The 17,862-nt window shown below is 42.0% G+C and overlaps 3 protein-coding genes across 5 annotated transcripts in view; 2 read left to right on the top strand and 1 right to left on the bottom strand.

Moving 5' to 3' along the window:
- The first annotated feature begins 1,331 nt into the window (after nt 1-1,331).
- Nucleotides 1,332-6,836, top strand: LOC121724847 (basic immunoglobulin-like variable motif-containing protein). Its single transcript, XM_042111724.1, has 10 exons — nt 1,332-1,453; nt 2,231-2,794; nt 3,527-3,656; nt 3,744-3,839; nt 4,090-4,194; nt 4,293-4,387; nt 4,754-4,886; nt 4,998-5,081; nt 5,259-5,355; nt 5,734-6,836. Exons 2-10 carry the CDS (start codon nt 2,302-2,304, stop codon nt 6,028-6,030), a joined length of 1,530 nt encoding a protein of 509 aa, XP_041967658.1. The 5' UTR covers nt 1,332-1,453; nt 2,231-2,301; the 3' UTR covers nt 6,031-6,836.
- Nucleotides 6,837-7,300: 464 nt separating this feature from the next.
- zgc:172121 (uncharacterized protein LOC337599 homolog) lies at nt 7,301-9,969 on the bottom strand. Its single transcript, XM_042111734.1, has 8 exons — nt 9,519-9,969; nt 9,369-9,436; nt 9,070-9,242; nt 8,670-8,773; nt 8,411-8,572; nt 8,047-8,252; nt 7,618-7,694; nt 7,301-7,527 (listed from the first exon to the last, which is right to left on the bottom strand). Exons 1-8 carry the CDS (start codon nt 9,600-9,602, stop codon nt 7,457-7,459), a joined length of 945 nt encoding a protein of 314 aa, XP_041967668.1. The 5' UTR covers nt 9,603-9,969; the 3' UTR covers nt 7,301-7,456.
- Nucleotides 9,970-10,060: 91 nt separating this feature from the next.
- Nucleotides 10,061-17,862, top strand: part of nme7 (NME/NM23 family member 7) — a 35,086-nt gene continuing 27,284 nt past the window's right edge. The window contains exons 1-5 of one of the 3 annotated variants that reach the window (XM_042111727.1): nt 10,061-10,214; nt 11,262-11,267; nt 15,452-15,553; nt 15,978-16,144; nt 17,527-17,637. In XM_042111727.1, coding sequence (XP_041967661.1) covers nt 10,212-10,214; nt 11,262-11,267; nt 15,452-15,553; nt 15,978-16,144; nt 17,527-17,637 — 389 coding nt within the window. In that variant the 5' untranslated portion in view covers nt 10,061-10,211. Of the gene's footprint in view, nt 10,215-10,317; nt 10,801-11,261; nt 11,268-15,213; nt 15,339-15,451; nt 15,554-15,977; nt 16,145-17,526; nt 17,638-17,862 lie in introns of those variants that run through there. The other 2 variants (XM_042111728.1, XM_042111726.1) reach the window with 2 other exon arrangements.

Genomic DNA, 17,862 nt, shown 5'->3' with positions numbered 1-17,862 from the left:
AGATTTTATGTTTGTATATTAAGGTGATGAAATTAAATATATTTTCTCATTGCTGCTTAACTCTTCTAAGGGAGGTTTAGGAGAAAAGGGTGAGATCACATTTCCTTAGATGGTTGATCGGTGGTATTTTTAACTTAAGCCATCAAATTCCAAAAGTCTCTGCTAATCTCCTGAGAGGTGACCTTGGAGCTTCTAGACATAATGTCCAAACTTCTCTATATGTAGTTTAACAGTGTCCATATGATTTAATGTAGGCCTTATTTGTTTTCTCCACTGATATTACACAAATATATGCACACCCACAGTTGAGTACAGGTATACCAGAATGGAAGTTTCAATACACTGCTTAGTGCCAATGAACCAGCAATGAACTATTGTACATGAGAGTCTATACAGAATGTAGGGCTGTTCAGCAAGTTGATACGCGCTCTGTAGGCCGTAGTAGGCCTAAAAGTTAGCCAAACTGTCAAAATGTAAGTCCCACAAAACATCAGGTTGCAGGAATAAAATGAGAATAATTAGGCCTACCACTAATTAGGGATTCGGCTCACAAATAAAACACATTGCGACATGAAATCGGTAAACTTGAGATGGACCTGATGAAGTTTTTTGAAATAAACAAATTAGGGAAATAACAAATTACAAAGGCAAAGAAACATTATTATAACCACTATTATCATTGTAATTTGGGGGGAAATGATAACATAGGCCTAATGTTTAAATGATGATTAAGCAGATAGCCTACTTTTGTCCAAAGCGATTTAGGCCTACAATGACATTGACAAACATTAGATTATCTTTACAATTAAATAGGCCTAATTAAAAAATAATATGAATAGACTGGATAGAATTAACAGAATAATAACAATAACCATAATAGGCCTATATGCTACGAATGACGACTGTAAAGAAAATAATTCGTTAGAAACAAGGTGGTGGTCGCCAGCTATTAGGCCATATTGTAAAGACGATATAAAATTTCCTCTACTGAATATGCATTGCCTTTTTTATGAAATGTAACAGTGTCAATATATACCGCCCGTCCCCGTCCCTGTCCATTGAACGAACAGATTGGCTGACCTCAGAACAGTAGCAGCCCGTCTAAACCAAGAGGTCCCATCTAGAGGGTGGAGATTTCTCGAAGCCATAAATAAATTCCTATTGCTCGAAAATACCGATTGATCATTACAAGATCCTATAGGATGTAATTAGATAGTATATAGATTAATGGCATAACATTTTTGTTAATTATCCGCAATGACGTGGATGCAACATTAAACTAAATAGCCTACATTTGATCATTCTAGTAGATCACCCCCTGTAGGCCTCCATGAACGGTACAGTCTGATGAGGAATCGTAGCGGAAGATGGGATGTGGGTTGTGATGGTGATGCTAAGCTCATTTTGAATGCAGTTTGGTATTTGATCATCCTCTGCATGATATTTAAGGAAGGTATGTAGCCTACTCCTTATTATATTAAGTTCACGTGCGATATGATGCAGTAGGCATATGCCTCTGATGTAAGTGAGAAAGTATATCTCCTTGTGATCTCATAACAACAGTCAAAGATGGCAACAGTTAAAGTGGCAACAGCCTTTTATTAACATTAACGTTAACCTATACGTTATTCCTCGAGTTAATGTCGCAATTTGAGAGATATTAACATTTACTGTAGCCTACAATGTAGACGATAATAATAGGTATGGTTTTGCCGATAAATTCAGCGTCCTAGATTAACTCACTGGGTGCAGTGAACAGCCTTAGGTAGCACTATGTAGCCTACCTACATACCTGTAGTTGGGATGACACAGATTTGAATTTCAATAGAGTTAAGAGAATGTTTTTGTGTTCGTCTATTATTTGCTTTTACAATTTTATGCTGCATGGTCAGGATCATTATATTGCATGATGACTGTGGGAATAATGCAACTAACTGAGTAATAGTTGACCCAACTGAGGAGTAGTCTGATGCTTAAAAGGACACCTGTCAGGTATTCACTTATTCGTTTGTTTTTAAATGTAAACATAATTCTGGCTGGAAAGACACTGCAATAATAGAGGGACATTATTTTGATCCATTATACTTCTCCTAACCATAAGTAGGCTAGGCTTGCCATGCACAATATCAAGTGTTCCTTGAGTGGACAGTTACCCGGATCAACTAATAGTAGAAAACCCATGTGCATTTTCATCAGTGTTTGTCTTTGGTGTGTTTTGTCCTCCTCATAGCAATTCCATGATCTGCCAGGCAACCTGACCCTAGCACAATTCTCTCCACAACCTCCCAAGTTCTCCACTCAATGCCTAACACTGCAGATAGCAAAGGGGAAAACATATCAAGCACGAGTGACCAGGCCAACCCCGCTGCCCGAGGCCCCAGCCGGGACGATGAGCGCAGCTTCCTGAGTTCCTTCACGCGGGAGGCGCTGCAGGCGCGCCGGGCGTCCAGCGCCGAGCTGCAGCTGCCCTGGACCTGCCCCGTCACGCACTCCAGAGAGAAGTTCTACACGGTCTGCTCCGACTACGCGCTGCTTAACCAGGCCACCGCCATCTACCGACCCCCCGACAGCACCCCCAGGGATGGGCCCATCAACAAGCAGGATGGGGAGACAACCTTCTTGTCCAACACTGTAAACCTGTCGCAGGGCCAGGTGGGAGGCACCAGCAGCAGTTCTCCCATAGACGGGGACTATGACATGGAAGTGGTGTCGCCTGGCAACACAAAACCTGTCCTTGCCTGGGAGATTGACACCACTGACTTTGATGCTGTTTTGACGCGAAAATCAAGGACAAGTAAGAGGCATCAATTATTAAACAACTCCGTCTAAGGTCTGGCACATTGTCACCCCGGGCTCATCTTGCCCTTGCTCTGATCATAGCCTTCCTTCACAGCATCTCTCCTTACTGAACACTCTGCCTTCCAGGGCGCAGACCAGGGGTTTATGCACTGTTAATAATGTAGTGGTGCTTATTGTTATTTTGCAACAGAGCCTGGATTGTTTGATGGCGTGTGAGGAGTGCCAGGAAAAGAGAGAGCTGTCCCAGGTGCCATCTGGTGCTGCTTGCATAACACACTCTATGACATCAGTGACATAAGACTTCTCTGATGGTCCTCTCTGATATTTAATGCAAAATTGAACGGAACAGTGAATTGCGTCATTCATTGCATCACCACCATAGTGTAGTGGACATTGCGGTCCATTTGCCTGCCCTGAATTCAGCTGAATTTACTCATAGGACTTATTTCAGTGACCATATGTTGGCGACATGAAATGATGCTACTTTTAGCATCATGTTTCTCGTAACTTTTTTGTGCAACTTTATGGTTAATACTAACCACTACCTTTAGGATCAGTCTACAGTTCTGTCTTTATATATTTTTCATTATTTAAATTATTTCCTAGATGCTGCTGGGAAGAAATAACAAAACTGTGTAATGTGTGTTAAGAATGGAGACTGTGGAATTAAATAATTCTATTTTGACTTGTGTGCTATAATTGACTTTGAGATACATCTGATTTCCAGGCAATACAAAGAAATTCAGCAGTAAAAAGATGAAGTCTGCTGACAGACCAAGCAAGAATCTGCCAGACATCCCAGCTCAGGCTTCTGTGGAGGAGATCAAACAGAGAAAAGTCATGGACCTCAGGAGATGGTAGGAGCCCGTTACAGAAACGGTGGTTATAAATAGCTCTGCCGCATCATTAGTTCCTTCATGATATTCCTCTGCGATGTGTTTCAGGTACTGCATAAGCCGACCACAGTACAAGACATCATGTGGGATCTCCTCATTAGTTTCCTGCTGGAACTTTTTGTACAGCACTCTGGGAGCAGGAAGGTATGTGTTAAGCTATACTAGGCCTTGTAGGCTTGTACTTACAGTGAAGCAAGGGTGTAATATAGTTAGCTGTAGGAGTGTTGCCTACATATTAGAGTGGACCAGATGTCTCTACGCAGATTGTCACAAAGTGACGCTTAATGAAACCTTTCTCCTGTCAAAGGGTCATTCACAAAGATGACAGGAATAACTTTTGAGTTAGTTTGTGTGTGTGTAACCCTAAATATGACTATGTCCTCTCTGTTTTCAGCCTTCCTCCTATTTCCCAGGAAGAGGCTCTGCATATTCTGGGGTTCCAGCCGCCCTTTGAAGAGATCAAGTTCGGCCCTTTCACAGGCAATGCCACTCTCATGCGGTACGTACGTAGGTCACAATGTCCTCCTCTCCTCAGCTGGATTTCTCTAGCTGTACTACCTGACGTTTTCTTCACAATGGATGTCTTTTGTCAAGCAGATGGTTCAGACAAATCAACGACAATTTCCGCGTTCGAGGATGCTCTTACATCCTATACAAGCCTCATGGAAAACACAAAACTGCTGGAGAGACAGGTGAGAGAGAGATACTTTACTTATTTATTTATGTTTTGTTTGTTTGTATTGTATTTGTATCTCTATTATTATAGCATTCTATGAAAGATGCTATACAAATAAAGCTTATACTAATATTATTATTATTACTCCTGTCAAATGCCCCCCTCTCTAAAGAGCTTCATGAGAATAGTTAGAAACAGTATGTCAATGCTTCATGCCAACATTCACCAAAATGACAATATACAGAGCTATCCATCATGAGTACTTAAGTACTGAGTAAATGGTATAGTAGAGCTTATCGAAGGTGCCTGCACGCCATGGTAGGATGATGTGGTAGAGCAGGCGTATTGTGTGCTCATGCTGCATTTGTCTTCCCCCTAACAGCTGAGGGAGCGTTACTGAAGCTGACCACGGGACTGAAGGACGAGTCCATGGCCTACATTTATCACTGTCAGAACCATTACTTTTGCCCTGTGGGCTTCGAAGCTACACCGCTAAAAGCAGCCAAGGCCTACAGGTATAATGGACGCTAATAGGCTCAATCAATCTCTTTGACACCGCATAGATATTTTTAGTAATAAGTGCATTTATACTTTGAAGAGGCTACAAGGTTTCTTGTTGATTGTAGAGGCTCTCTTCCTCAAAATGATATGGAATACTGGATTCTCATTGGGGAACCGAGCAGGAAGCATCCTGCCATCCATTGCAAAAAGTAAGAAATATCCCTTTTTTCTGTCATTGAAATGTTCTTTCTTTTCCATGAAAAATAACTGTATCCGTAGCCATCCCTTTTCCTTTTTAAGCATCTAAAGCAAGTTATGAAGCACTGATTATAGAAATGCAAATAGCATTGAGGATGGGTGCTGTGTTGGAATCTCTTGTTTTTTAGGTGGACAGATATTGTGACAGACCTGAACACACAGAATCCAGAATATCTTGATATTCGCCACACAGAGAGAGGCATCCAGTATAGGAAAACCAAAAAGGTCAGCTTTTTTCCTAATACATTTTGCATTTAAGTTTTGCACTCAAAAGTACAAATATATCCACAGTCAGTGAATCTGAAAACTGGCTTTCTTTTCTCCTGCTATATATGTGTGTGCACACAATCAGGGCTACTTTCAAAAATCTTTAAAGTGCTGCTGTTCACTGGGTGTCTGATAAAGAATCATCGTTTTACAGAATCTTGAATCTGTCTGTTTTTTATTATTATTCTATTTTATGTACTTACCATTTTAAGATATTTTTAACTATTGCCCTTCTATGCTTTTATTTACTATTATTCTTTGTTTATGTAGAGCACATTGAATTACCTGTGTATGAAATGTGTATATATATAAAAACTTGCCTTGCCTTGCTTTCAGGTGGGTGGGAACCTGCACTGCATCATGGCATTCCAGCGGGTGAATTGGCAGAAACTGGGCCCCTGGGCTCTGAACTTGGAGAACCTGCGCTATGACATCCACCACCAGGGGGCAGAGCAGAGAGGGCAGGGTGGCGCAGGGGAAGGATCTGAGGAGAAGGGCGCAGCCAGGCGCCTGGGTCGCTCCAACAGCACGGGAACCCAGAAGTCCGACGCCGCCTGGAAACGGCTGTCCAACACAGCTGAGTACAGGCAAAGGAGCTCGCCCGACAGTGACCTAGAGGAGGACATCGACTGACTGCTTACTGGAGAATTGTGCCGAGTCATTGTACATTTGATGTTGAAGTACAGTGCAGTATTTGGGCAAATTCATCTCCAAAACCCCCCAAAAAGCAGGTCAAGCATTTTATTTGTTCAACGCAATAGCTTCAGTCAGCTTTCAAGACCATGTCTTACGTGTAGTGTGGATCATAAAAATGTTTTACTTGCACACAACACAGAGCATACAAATTAATAGTTTCCTAAAAGTGTACACTTTGTGGCTAGCAATGTGTAGAGCACCGCTAACATCCAAGGCAACATCCTATCGTTGTATGCTTTTGCTTCCATCAGCTGACCTGAATAGAAAGAAGTTAGTGTAGAATGAAGAGGGCAGACCTCAACCAATTGTGCAATATGCTGACCGAAGCATGAGTGTGATGAGTCCTGCAGTTGTGCAGGTTTGTACAAAGTGTAATGGTTGTCATTTAAATGGTTATTAAGCCAGAGAAGACATGTCCTGTGAAGTGTACAGCATGAACAGTGACATGCTACAGTTGTAGTTGTGTGCAAGAAACGGTTTTCATTCAAACCACATTCCTATTTTAAGTCTGTGTCAGAAGACAATACTACCAATGCCTACTCCCGAGCATCTTAAAGCTGTGTATATTTATTGAACCCACCAAGTGGATGAATCCTATATTGGGAAGATCAGGAGATCAAAAAATAAATAGTTATACTATTACTAAGCGCTATACTATCAATAGCTGTTTACTATTTATAAGTAATTTAACTGCACTTTTTATGTAATAAAATATGTGAAGATTTATTTTGTGAACATTACTTTTTTTCTGCAACTTGAGTCCTGTCCCTGCTGCTGTCAAACACTACATATTTGGACTTGACAAGGCAGATGCACTTACCGGTAGGTAGATGCAGGGCCTAAAGGCTGCCTCTAAAATGCAATAAAATGCTATAGTTTAGGAGTAAAATGATATTATTCCTGTCAACCCTGTAACTTAATGGTATTCAGAGTGGGTTGTAAGACAGATAAAGTAGTGCCGATTAGGCTTATCACTGTACAGGGGGATATTTTGAGCTTCTGTGTAGTTAGGAGTGAATATAGTATGAAAGCCACGAGGAAGTCTGCATGATTGCTTACCTGTGCTGTACGCTCAGAGCTCTGCCTGTCCTGCCTTTGCTATGGGAACATCGTATTAAGTGTCTAGTCACTAAGACGGTTGTACATGCAAAGAACTGTGCTACCTTGCTGTAGTTCTCCTTTATAAATAAACATTTCTACAACTTCGTATACATCAGTGGTGAGTTTTATTACAAATGGCAAAGATTCCCTGATTGGGCACACACAATTCTATTTTCTTATTTATTTTTTTTAAATCTGGCAGCAGCCATGCTATTGTATCGCCAAGCGATGCAGTGTGCCGAGGAGTTGTCCTCTCAGCTTGTTATTGCAGTGTACCGAGGAGTTGTCCTCTCAGCTTTGTAATATCAGCAGGGCGAACACCACAGCATCCTCCTGCCAAACAGAGCTTCCAGTCACTGAAAATGTAAAGGATCAGGCCACATCACATGATGTTTATGACACGATTATAATATCTGCACCTACCTATCCAATAAGCACCCAGGGCTGCCCACTCCTGTGCCTGCCAAACGAAGGGTTGTGTCTCCTCTGATCTTATCCACCTTTTCATACAATACATAACAGATTAAACGAGCACTATAACAGCATTCTATTAAATGCTTTAAGTTAGATTTAATAATTGTAAATGCTTTAGGTTATTTTAATGCAATGTCTTAGTTGTGAAAAGACATTTTATTTAGCTCTGAGGTTTTAAAATGCACAGTTCTGTCTGTGGTCCTCATGACACCTCATTCAGTGACCAAGCTGTAAAACAGTATGGTCAAAAGCAGCATGACATTTCAAACTTGAACCCACTTGGTCAAATCATCCATTTTTCTAAATGTAATCTTGTCTGTGAAAGCACTGTAGTAAATTAAGACTCAAGAGTCTTTTCATGGTCTTAAATGGCCTCACCCCGTATCAAGATCCCAGCCGTCTCCACTGTTGGGATACACAATCCAGCTCACGTCAGGACTCTTGGGCAACCTGATGGACTCTAGAAGAGGTTTGACCAGTGCAGGAGGACAGCAGTTCAGTCCGACAGCAACCAGCTGCTTTGATCGACAGGCCATTTCCACAGCTTCACTGAATTTCTTCCCATTTGAAATAGTTTGCGTATCCTGAAAAAATTATTTTGTTAGTCTCGGTTTGATTCACATATGACAAATACTAACTGTTAATATCACTAAATATTTGGCCTAAAGGTTCCCACTCAGAAGTTAGGGTCGAGAACCCCTGTAGTAGAGTAGCATTAGCAGCATGGCTGCTGTCATGTTACCTTACAAGAGAAGGACAGCCAGGCTTTTGTATCTGGAAACTCTCTCAGCAATTCCACCAAAGCCTCTGCCTCTTTAAAACTTGGTATAGTTTCCATGGCAATAAGATCAGCACCAGCAGCAACCAAGGCACGGACTTGAGGTCGATGCCAGGCTTTTAGCTCCTGAGAGCAGAGGGCAGATGCTTCAGTCACTACGTGGCAGGTGTCAGATGGCAGATGCATTAAATGCAGTACTGTTACGTGTCAATCATAGCCTCACCTCAACACTCATTCCAGCTTCATATGATCCACTGTACTCAGACCCATCATGAAGAAATGCTCCATAGGGACCCACAGAGCCTGCCACTAAAGGCTGCTTACGGTCTTCAGGAGCGTGTACGTAAATAAACATTAGATGGGGTATGCTGTGCAAACACTGCTAAATAATTCAGCAGTAAAGACATAGCATCAAACAGGCTTAGATGTCAAAACGTTCCACATGGGTGTCTGGTGAATGACTTGTCTGTCATGGATAGCCTGGAGCATTCTGTGACTTTATACATTAGGAGACAACCAGTCGATCAGGACCAAATGGATTACATCATAGCGGCATTACCACCTTGAACATTCAATAAATTCTAATTCTCACAATATTTGATTTCTCAGATTGTGGGCCCTACCTGATGGAAAGTTATCAGATATGAAGTTATTGACTGCTTCTTTGGCCAGCTGAACCCCTGATCTCAGCAGTATTTCAGCCTGGTCAGGTGTCTGGTGCAGATGTTGCACAAATCCCTCTATACTGGCTTGGTATGTAACTGTTGTGATGACATCGGAGCCACTGCTGAGAAATCTGTAAAAGGACAAATTACTGAATGACCCAGGTTGACAACTCACAACGAGCTTGTGTACATAGTCATAATACAATCATCTAAATCAAATTATTATCACATAGGCTATGCCTTTCAAAAGGGTATACCTGTGATGTGCATCCTTGACAGCCTTGGGGTTTGTGTGCAAGAGTCTAGCACTCCACAGCGGATCGCCCTGCAAGGGTGTGGACTGTGAAAACATGCATTTCCACAAAACAATTTGCAATTTGGTGGTACTGTATTCTAATGTAGGCTACCTGTATTTTAAACCCAGCTGCCTCCAATTCTGTCGATAGACCTCCGTCCAAAATGAAGAACTTTGCTGCAGCTTTTTCAGTCATTTCTTCTTGCCTCGATATTACAGAGTTGACATCTGGGGCCACTTATTGTCGAATGGCAACTGGCAAAAGTATAATGTCTCTGCTAATAAGTAACTGTTACAAGTTAACTAATGTGTCTACGCAGCTGTACTTTGCTCTTATGTAGCCTCCTTGTTCACTTGCTGATCAAGGATCCGTTCTCAAAATCACAGTTGACATGGCTTTTCGTTTAAATGAACTAAAACTTATCTGGGACAGTGAATTTGAGAATAAACAGATACTAAAACCCAAACAAAACATTTGTTGGATATGTCTTGTGTCTGTCCAGAGAATGTCTGGTGACTGGTCTGTCTTGTGCAGATTTCTAGTTGCAAATTGCAAGAGGTCATAGTACTACTTCCGGTTTGAATTACATAGTTTACTAAATCATTTATTTGATCGTTTAAAAAAATATTCAAATAATGTATTAATTCATTGTTTTGCGTATGTATACGAAACCATACGGGCACATGGCTTTAAAATACTTTATTAATGCATGTGTTGCTATGGTTACGAGGCTACAAGCTCCAGTCTGTTGAAGATAGCTTCTAGCTAAGAGCTATCAAACCTTATCAGAGGACTCCGACAACAATGGTAAAGTTACATGAATATTTGTCTCTGTATTATGTTTGCATGTTATTTCCTTTCAACGCAATCAACATTTTTAATATAATTCGGGTTTACTGAATGGTGCTATTTTGTAGGACGCACCGCTATCGCTATCGCTACCCAAACCAATGTAACGTTAGCTCTAGCTAACGTGTAACATTAACTGTCAATGTTGGTTGTTGCTGCTTGCTGGCTGGTTGTTTCAGGCAATGTTATGGATTGATATTTAGCGATAGATGGCTCATTTAAGCAGTGTTAGTCGAGCAATTCGAGTTAATCCAGGTTTCTTAAAATGTTACTGTATCAGTTTCAAATAATTTGCTTTGGAACCGATTTAACTAGCTAAGACATTAACTTACTATCATATGATAGCTTGGCTTGGATAGCCAGCTAGCTAACTACTAACGTCAGTCATATTTTAAATAATTTTGCAACCTTAGTATGCTCGCTAACTAGCCTAACCCTAATTCTGGTCATGGAAACCGGTAGCAGGAATATTTTTATGACAGACGTGGCATAATTTACTAGCCAGTATGAAAGTTAGCGTTAGCAGCTACAAGCAACAATATGGGTAACGTTATCTTATCTACATATTCGTAAATGTTTCGTAGCTCAAAGTTATCATTACATTGGGGCCTAGGAACTAGATTAACTGTTGTTGAGCTGAGAAATTCAATTCTGGATTATTTGATATATGTGTACAGTAACTAGGCTACTACAATGAGTCATATTACACACGGTGACTATGATTCTGTTTAAATCCATATCACCACTAGATGTCAGGCTTAGCCTAGTCATTATAGCTTCTACCCGTATCTCTACGGCACTGACTCATTTGGCCCTAAGCCTGAGGATTCCCCTTTGTTAAGAGGGTCATTGTTGGAATCTACCCTTTCATAAGGAATATCAGATATTGTTTTTTTTTTTTTCACGAACATCACTTACTCTTGTAATGTTTTGTTTTTCATGTTATGATATCACTGGTGGGCATGGCGGGTCTAATGCACTGATCCACCTATGCATTTCTCAAAGGATTCTGTAAGTATTACACAGAATGACAAACTTTATACCAATCAATCCTTTAAAAAAAATATAAGACACCTAACTGATATTTAGAAATGACATCCTAATTGATGCAAAAGGTAGGCCTAGGTTACTGTTGGCATGATATGTTTGTAATTTTATGGAGGTATGTGTGTCAGAGTCTTAGACACAGTGCATCACATTTCTTCCTTTCTGTCCTTTCAGTGCAGCTTTTCAGTTTTTTTGTTTTAATAGGGAAACATCATCAACAAGCACATATTTGGTTGTTCACCTGTACTTGTAGTTGGGTGCAGTGAGTGGAATAGCGGAACTACGCCTACATGTTAGCTGAACAGTTATTTCAGAGATTGTATGTGGCCTCACCTCGGTTCCCAGATTGATTGAGCTGCTGTCTGTGCAACAAGTATGACTCATCATTTAACCACTACCATAACATTTTTCTTTTTGATGCTACAACAAGTACATACAGGAAGACTAACTTAACTCACGAAACCAGTTTTGTTCCTTAGACCACAGGACATTTCGCAATAGTCTTGCTAAATTCGATGCACGTGGTGGAAGCTTGCATGTCATGTCCTTTAAGTTTAGACAGACCTGGTCATGAAATATGGTCTAACTGCAGCCTTTGATATGGCATCCAAGCCTGTTGCTGCACTTGACAGTGAGGGGACAGTGCATTGACATTAGGTGTCTTTTGTTAGTTTTGGATTTGTTTTGGTTTTGGACTCCTGCCAAACTAAGCAGGAGTAGGGATGGTTCTTCATGACCTGAGTGAAGTTTTTCCAAGTTAAATGTTAATGTGGGTCGTAGTAAATAGGCACAATGTAATAGTTTTATGGGTGAAAATGGGCGTCATCTGTAGATACACATTTTTAAAATGATAAACCTCAAAATGATCATTTAAAGCAAATTATTTTGCCAACCCTTTGGCTATGGGGAGCCTTGGTGTTGGGTCCCCGGACCCCACTAGCCAAACAAGAATAGTGGACTGAGCCCTAAACAACTCCAGCTAATCAACACATGGCTTTGGGAGCATGCAAGGGATAGGTGGAGTTTGGTCCGCAGAATTGGGCTGTTTAAACACTGCCCACACTTAAACACTGTCATATTATGTGGAGGTAGGCTACATTATGGCCATGGTTTGTTGTGGTCTGCATTTTACCCAATTATTGTTTGTGTTGTACTGAAAAACAAACTTTTTTATGTTTGTCTCAAACTTGGTTCCACTTATCTGTCAGCTGTGTGCAAGTCGGCAGTGTGAAATGTTTCCAATCATAGTGCTAGGAGGACTAGGAGACGGTAGGTGTCTGAGAAAATATTTATGTTGTTGGGATTCCAAGAAGTGGTCTGTAATACAAGCTCTCTGTTAGATATCACAGCTCTGAAGCTGATTAGCGTTGTTTTGAGTTTCCATTGTGGATTGTCACAGGCTTTATTATTTTCTTCTCAGAGTTGTAGTTGAAAGTTGTAAAGTGTAAACATGAGTATACTGTTGTTGAAATGAAAGAAAACATATTGGCCCTTCCTTCTGCAGTTGAACTGCTCTAAATAGTGCAAAAGAGTCAATGAAGAGGTGGTCTCTTTGGCAGTGCCGTATGTGTCCTGGGTTTAGTAGATAGACTTCAGAGAGCTGCAGACTGGGAAACAGATGCTACAGCTAGAGCTACACTGGATCAGTACCTGGTCCAGTCCAGTGTTTTATTCTCGGTGGTCCCTAAGCCGGTGATCCTCAGCTGTCCTTGGCTACACTCTGACCTTCTGTCCTGACATCAGATCTCTCACGTCTGTAAAGCTGCTCACCACCTCCAGCATGACAAGCGTGAGGAATCTGGGGATCCCAGCGAGTCGTTTCACAGTTGTGGCAGAAAGCCATGGCACGTTTCGCACGAGACTTCACTCATGTGTCAGAAAGATAAACACCTCAGGGCCTGAACGAATCCTGCTCACAATAAGCTTGGGTTCAATTCCCATGGCATGTACACTTCAATAATTGACGATCACATTACATTTATTTAGTAGACTAGTAGGCCTATGGCATAGCATTTACTGATACAGTTACAGCTAGTCATGTGGTGGAGGTTTTCATCCAAAGTCATCCAAATGGATCCAAAGATATGCAGGCAAGCTAATAAGTGTTCTAGGGGATAATATGGAAGCTTTGCAAAACCATAAAACTATGCCTCATTTAGACTTAATTGACATATATTAGTATGGGAGTAGGGGGGGGAGAGGGAAGTGTAGCCTAGCTTTTGATTAATGTGACATTTCATTGACCACACAGGGTCTGAAAAACCCAACCCAGCAATCATAAGTATCAGATGTATGTTCTTTTTCTGTGTGAAACGCAGACTAAATCAGCTCTGGGCCTGACTGGCGGCCATGTTGGCTGCGCTGGTGAGAGTTGATGAAATCAATAGTTCCCTATTTGGGTTGGACAGTGGGGGGATGACTGTAGGACATTGGTATGGAGTAATTTGATGGCGTGAGTGTCTCTGCTCACAGGAAACAGGGTTTCCTAGCAGAAGTAGCTCTACTAATATAGCCAGTGAGCCACTGCTCATTTGCCTAGAGATGCCTGTGCTTGTCAATACTATCAGCAGCACAGCTGCCTGTGCAGTAAAAATAGTTTGTGTAGCTGGGGGCTGGGCCCCATCAGACAGATAAACTGCTCAATTATGTGAGCGAGGGTCTCATATCTAGCACACGCACACGCACGCACACGCACACACACACACACACACTCTCTTGGAGGGATGGAATGAAATAGAAGTGTTTAAGTACATTTATTCTAGTTGATTGAAATAATGTGCTTGATGAGAGGTTATATTAGAGGTCATATCTTGTCTAGGCTAGGCTAGGCTATATCCTTTGAATATAATCTCACTTAAAGCAGCTCCGTGACTCTTTTGTCATATACAGGGAAGCTTTCATAATTTCACAATCATTAATGGTTGTATATACAGCCATCAATGGGTTACTATGTATAGTCTTTATTTCTACTAGGAGGTGAATGATTGATTAGATAAGTAAATGGAAGTGAACAAGTTGTGCAAATGTACCTATATGACTGGTCAATGGTACTGTTTTGATTAGGCTTGTAACTTTGCTGTAAACTATGGGAAGGTGTTAATAAATAAAAAAAATTTTTAAAGATACTCAGTTGTGTTAAAATGTATGAAGTCAGGTTATTTGTTTTGACACTATGGTATGCCATGGTACTTCATGTAGCCTATGCCAAGTGGCATTAATCAAGTGAATTTTGTTTGTCCTTGTGTGCCATTTGCAGCAGCAAATGCTCGATCCATACCAGGAATATTCATGATGAAAGTGAATTCACCGTTCTGGGGCACGTGTGTGTTGCACGTAGGTGTCATGTTTGGGCTCCGGTTAGAGAAAAGCTGCAGGCATTGGAGCTATGTGTCCCTCCACCCACAGGGTGGTGGTATGGCGTGTCAGAGACACCTCCATGTTTCATTTCAAGGGCATTGCTGATGGGAGATGAAGGTGAAAGCTTGAAATGTGAGGCACAGCAAGTATTTCTCAAAGGAGAGAAGAGAAGAGAAGACACACACACACACACACACACACACACACACACACACACACACACACACATTCTGAGAAATACCACTTGAGTAGTATCCCTCTTCTTGGGATTCCCTGTTTCAGATACATACAGGCACACACACATTCACTCACTCACACACAACTGTTCAAATACATAATACTTGGGGTGGAGGGGGAGAAAAAAGATCAAAAAACAAAACAAAAACATGTTGACCTTTTTGGCAGTCTCACAGCAGGAGTCTCTAGCCTACGAGCTCTTCACAGCCAGGGATGTGCTCCCCAAGCTTTGGAGCTTTGGAGTCGGCTGTCAGTCCCTAGGGGGAGTTGGGAGGAAAGCGCGGGGTGGGGGGTGGGGGGGGGGGGGGATGGGGTGGATTCATGCCGCTGCTGGTTCACAAGCTGCAGCAGGGTCACACTGACATGGCAGGCTGCCTGGACTGTCACCTCCAAGCCGGGGTCAGCCAAGAAGCTGTGTCCGCCTGTCTGCAGGAGCTGGAGGTCAGATCTGTGAACTCCAACACACACTCACAAACACACACATACTCCTGCACCTCCTCTCCTCTCCACTCCGTTCCTCTCCCTGCGGCTAACTGTATCCCTTGTCTCCCTAGGAGGAGCGCTTTGCCTTCCTGGCCGAATGGTACGACCCCAGCGCGGCGCTCCTGCGGCGCTACCAGCTGCTGTTTTACCCCAGAGACGACTCTGTGGAGATGGTGAGTGCAGAGGGCTTCTGGGTAAGGGGGAACTGAGTGAGCTCACGTGCTTGCAAGAATTTATGACTACATGGGAAGCTAATGTCTTGACTCTGTAATAAAAATGAATGTATACAATAATGTATTGAATGTTCAATAATGTACTCCTGTGTTTGCAAAGATGGAACATTTCTATTTTATCCTGTTGAATTGTGTGCGGAAGCTGCTTATCATTCTATAACATATTACTTTATATGTAGTCTTACTAGGCCTGTCAACATGTCCTTGGTCTGGCTTGACTGTGGCCCTGATCTTGCCCTGATGAGTCTGAGTCTGAGCTGCAGTGTGTTGTTTTGAAAATGTAAATCTCTGAGATGAAGGGTGATGGAGTGTGATGGAGATGTGAATTGCAGCGAGAGTGACATGTCTTCCCTTGTTTTACCAGTTTGACATGAAGAACCAGCGCACCTTTCTGCGGAGGACGAAATACGACGAGCTTCACCTAGAAGACCTTTTTGTGGGCAACCGCATTAATGTGTTCTCCCGTCAGCTTAATCTGATTGGCTACGGGGACCAGTACACAGCCAACAAACTGGGAAGCAAAAAAGAAAGGTGTCAATATTGTCTTTTGAATGCTATGTATGAAGCATGAAATTGAGTATTGTATTATGATGGAGTCTATTTGCCACTACACAGCCATTCAACTAGCAAGAAAAAAAGAAAGGTAGTCCAAGTGTTTCTTAGATATCATGCATGAGGCCGGAAATTGGAATTGTAGCATGGAATTGTGCGCTATACTGTGATGCAGCCTTCAAGCCAGACAGTGACGTCACATTGTGTTAATACACAGTCCATTCAAAATACAAAGTATTTATATTTCTCAATTAAATAACTGCAGAAAAAATGTAGCTTTACATGAAGTGATGTCAGGGCTTCAATTAATCTTGCCTCAATGCACTTCCAGAGGAGTTCTCATCGGCTCTGTGCTGGGCTAAACAGTATCCTGAGCACCTGACTGGCTGCTCTAGAGATCTCCTCGTGAAGCAGTGAAGAGCGGCGCACAGACCTGCTCAGTGCCGCTCAATCAGTCCACTGATTACTGAGTAATGCCTCTCAGAACGAATGAGCCAACCAGCACTTTCAAAGGTCCACTTGCCCAATCAGCCATGCTGTACAGGGTAATTTCTCCTGATCATCTGTTTTGTAGTTGGCATTAAAGTATGGTTAGGGATCTGGCTTTGACATGGCCCTTATATGGCCCTGATCTGGCATGGGTTTGGCCCAGATCTGGCATGGATTTGGTCCTAATCCGGCCCAGATCTGTTTCCAGTCTGAGCTGCAGCGTGGGGTGTTGAAAATGTAAATGTGTGATTCGGAGGGTGGTGGAGGGAGTCTGGTGATATGAGAACAGCAGGGAGAGAGTGACGTGTTTACAGTCCAGTGTTGCCTGGCAGGAAAGTGAGAGCGTCCAGTCTCATTCTTACGCTAGTCTATCACCCCTGGACCAGACGCAGTCTAGCCAAAACCAAGCCTCTCTGGTTGGAGTATTTAGCCCTTGCTTTCACTCTCCAAGGCTTTCAGCCTGGCTAGTTCTGGTTCAGTAGGTTTCCTGAATTGCCTTCATGCCTCATCCAAGAATATATCAAGCAGAGAAATATGAAACTCAACATCAATTATGCAGGCCATGCCACAAATAATTTGTGGCATGATCTGCATAATTGATGTTGATTTTCATATTTCTCTGGTTTAATGGCATTCATAGAACAGTTTGTATCTTTTTTGTTGTTGCTGACAGATTAATTGCTCGGGATTATTGAGCATGAACACATTGTCACTGTGTGCCAGTGCATCTGATCAATAGTTTTGCTTCTGCTCATTGAGCAGTGATTTAATGACAAATCCTTCCCCTCCTGTTTTTTCCCTCTATCTCAATGCTGTCCACAATAATGTCTACCAATGCTAATGTCTGTTTGCCTTTTTTTCCCTCCATTTAGGACATTGGCCATGATCAAGCCAGATGCAGTCACCAAAGTGGGAGATATAATACAGTTGATTTATGAAGCCAACCTTATCATCACAAAAGCCAAGATGACAAAGTTGACTTGGTAAGCTCAGGCTGAGGCCTGTTTCTATGCATTTTACCAAACAGGTTTCCCAAGGGAAGTCCCAACTGTAAAATGTGAATTCAAAACCCCAGGCCTTGCTGCCATCCTCTTGTAGTGTGTGGGCGTGTTTGTCTGTCTGCTTGTGTGATCGACTGATTTATGAGTAGGAAGAGGAAACTGTTCAATGAAGACAGTGAATCTGCTTCTGGTAACTCCTCCATTACA

The sequence above is a fragment of the Alosa sapidissima genome, chromosome 12 (genome assembly GCF_018492685.1).
Source record: "Alosa sapidissima isolate fAloSap1 chromosome 12, fAloSap1.pri, whole genome shotgun sequence".
Classification (NCBI taxonomy): Eukaryota; Metazoa; Chordata; class Actinopteri; order Clupeiformes; family Clupeidae; genus Alosa; species Alosa sapidissima.
This window is presented reverse-complemented; position numbering and strand designations above follow the sequence as displayed.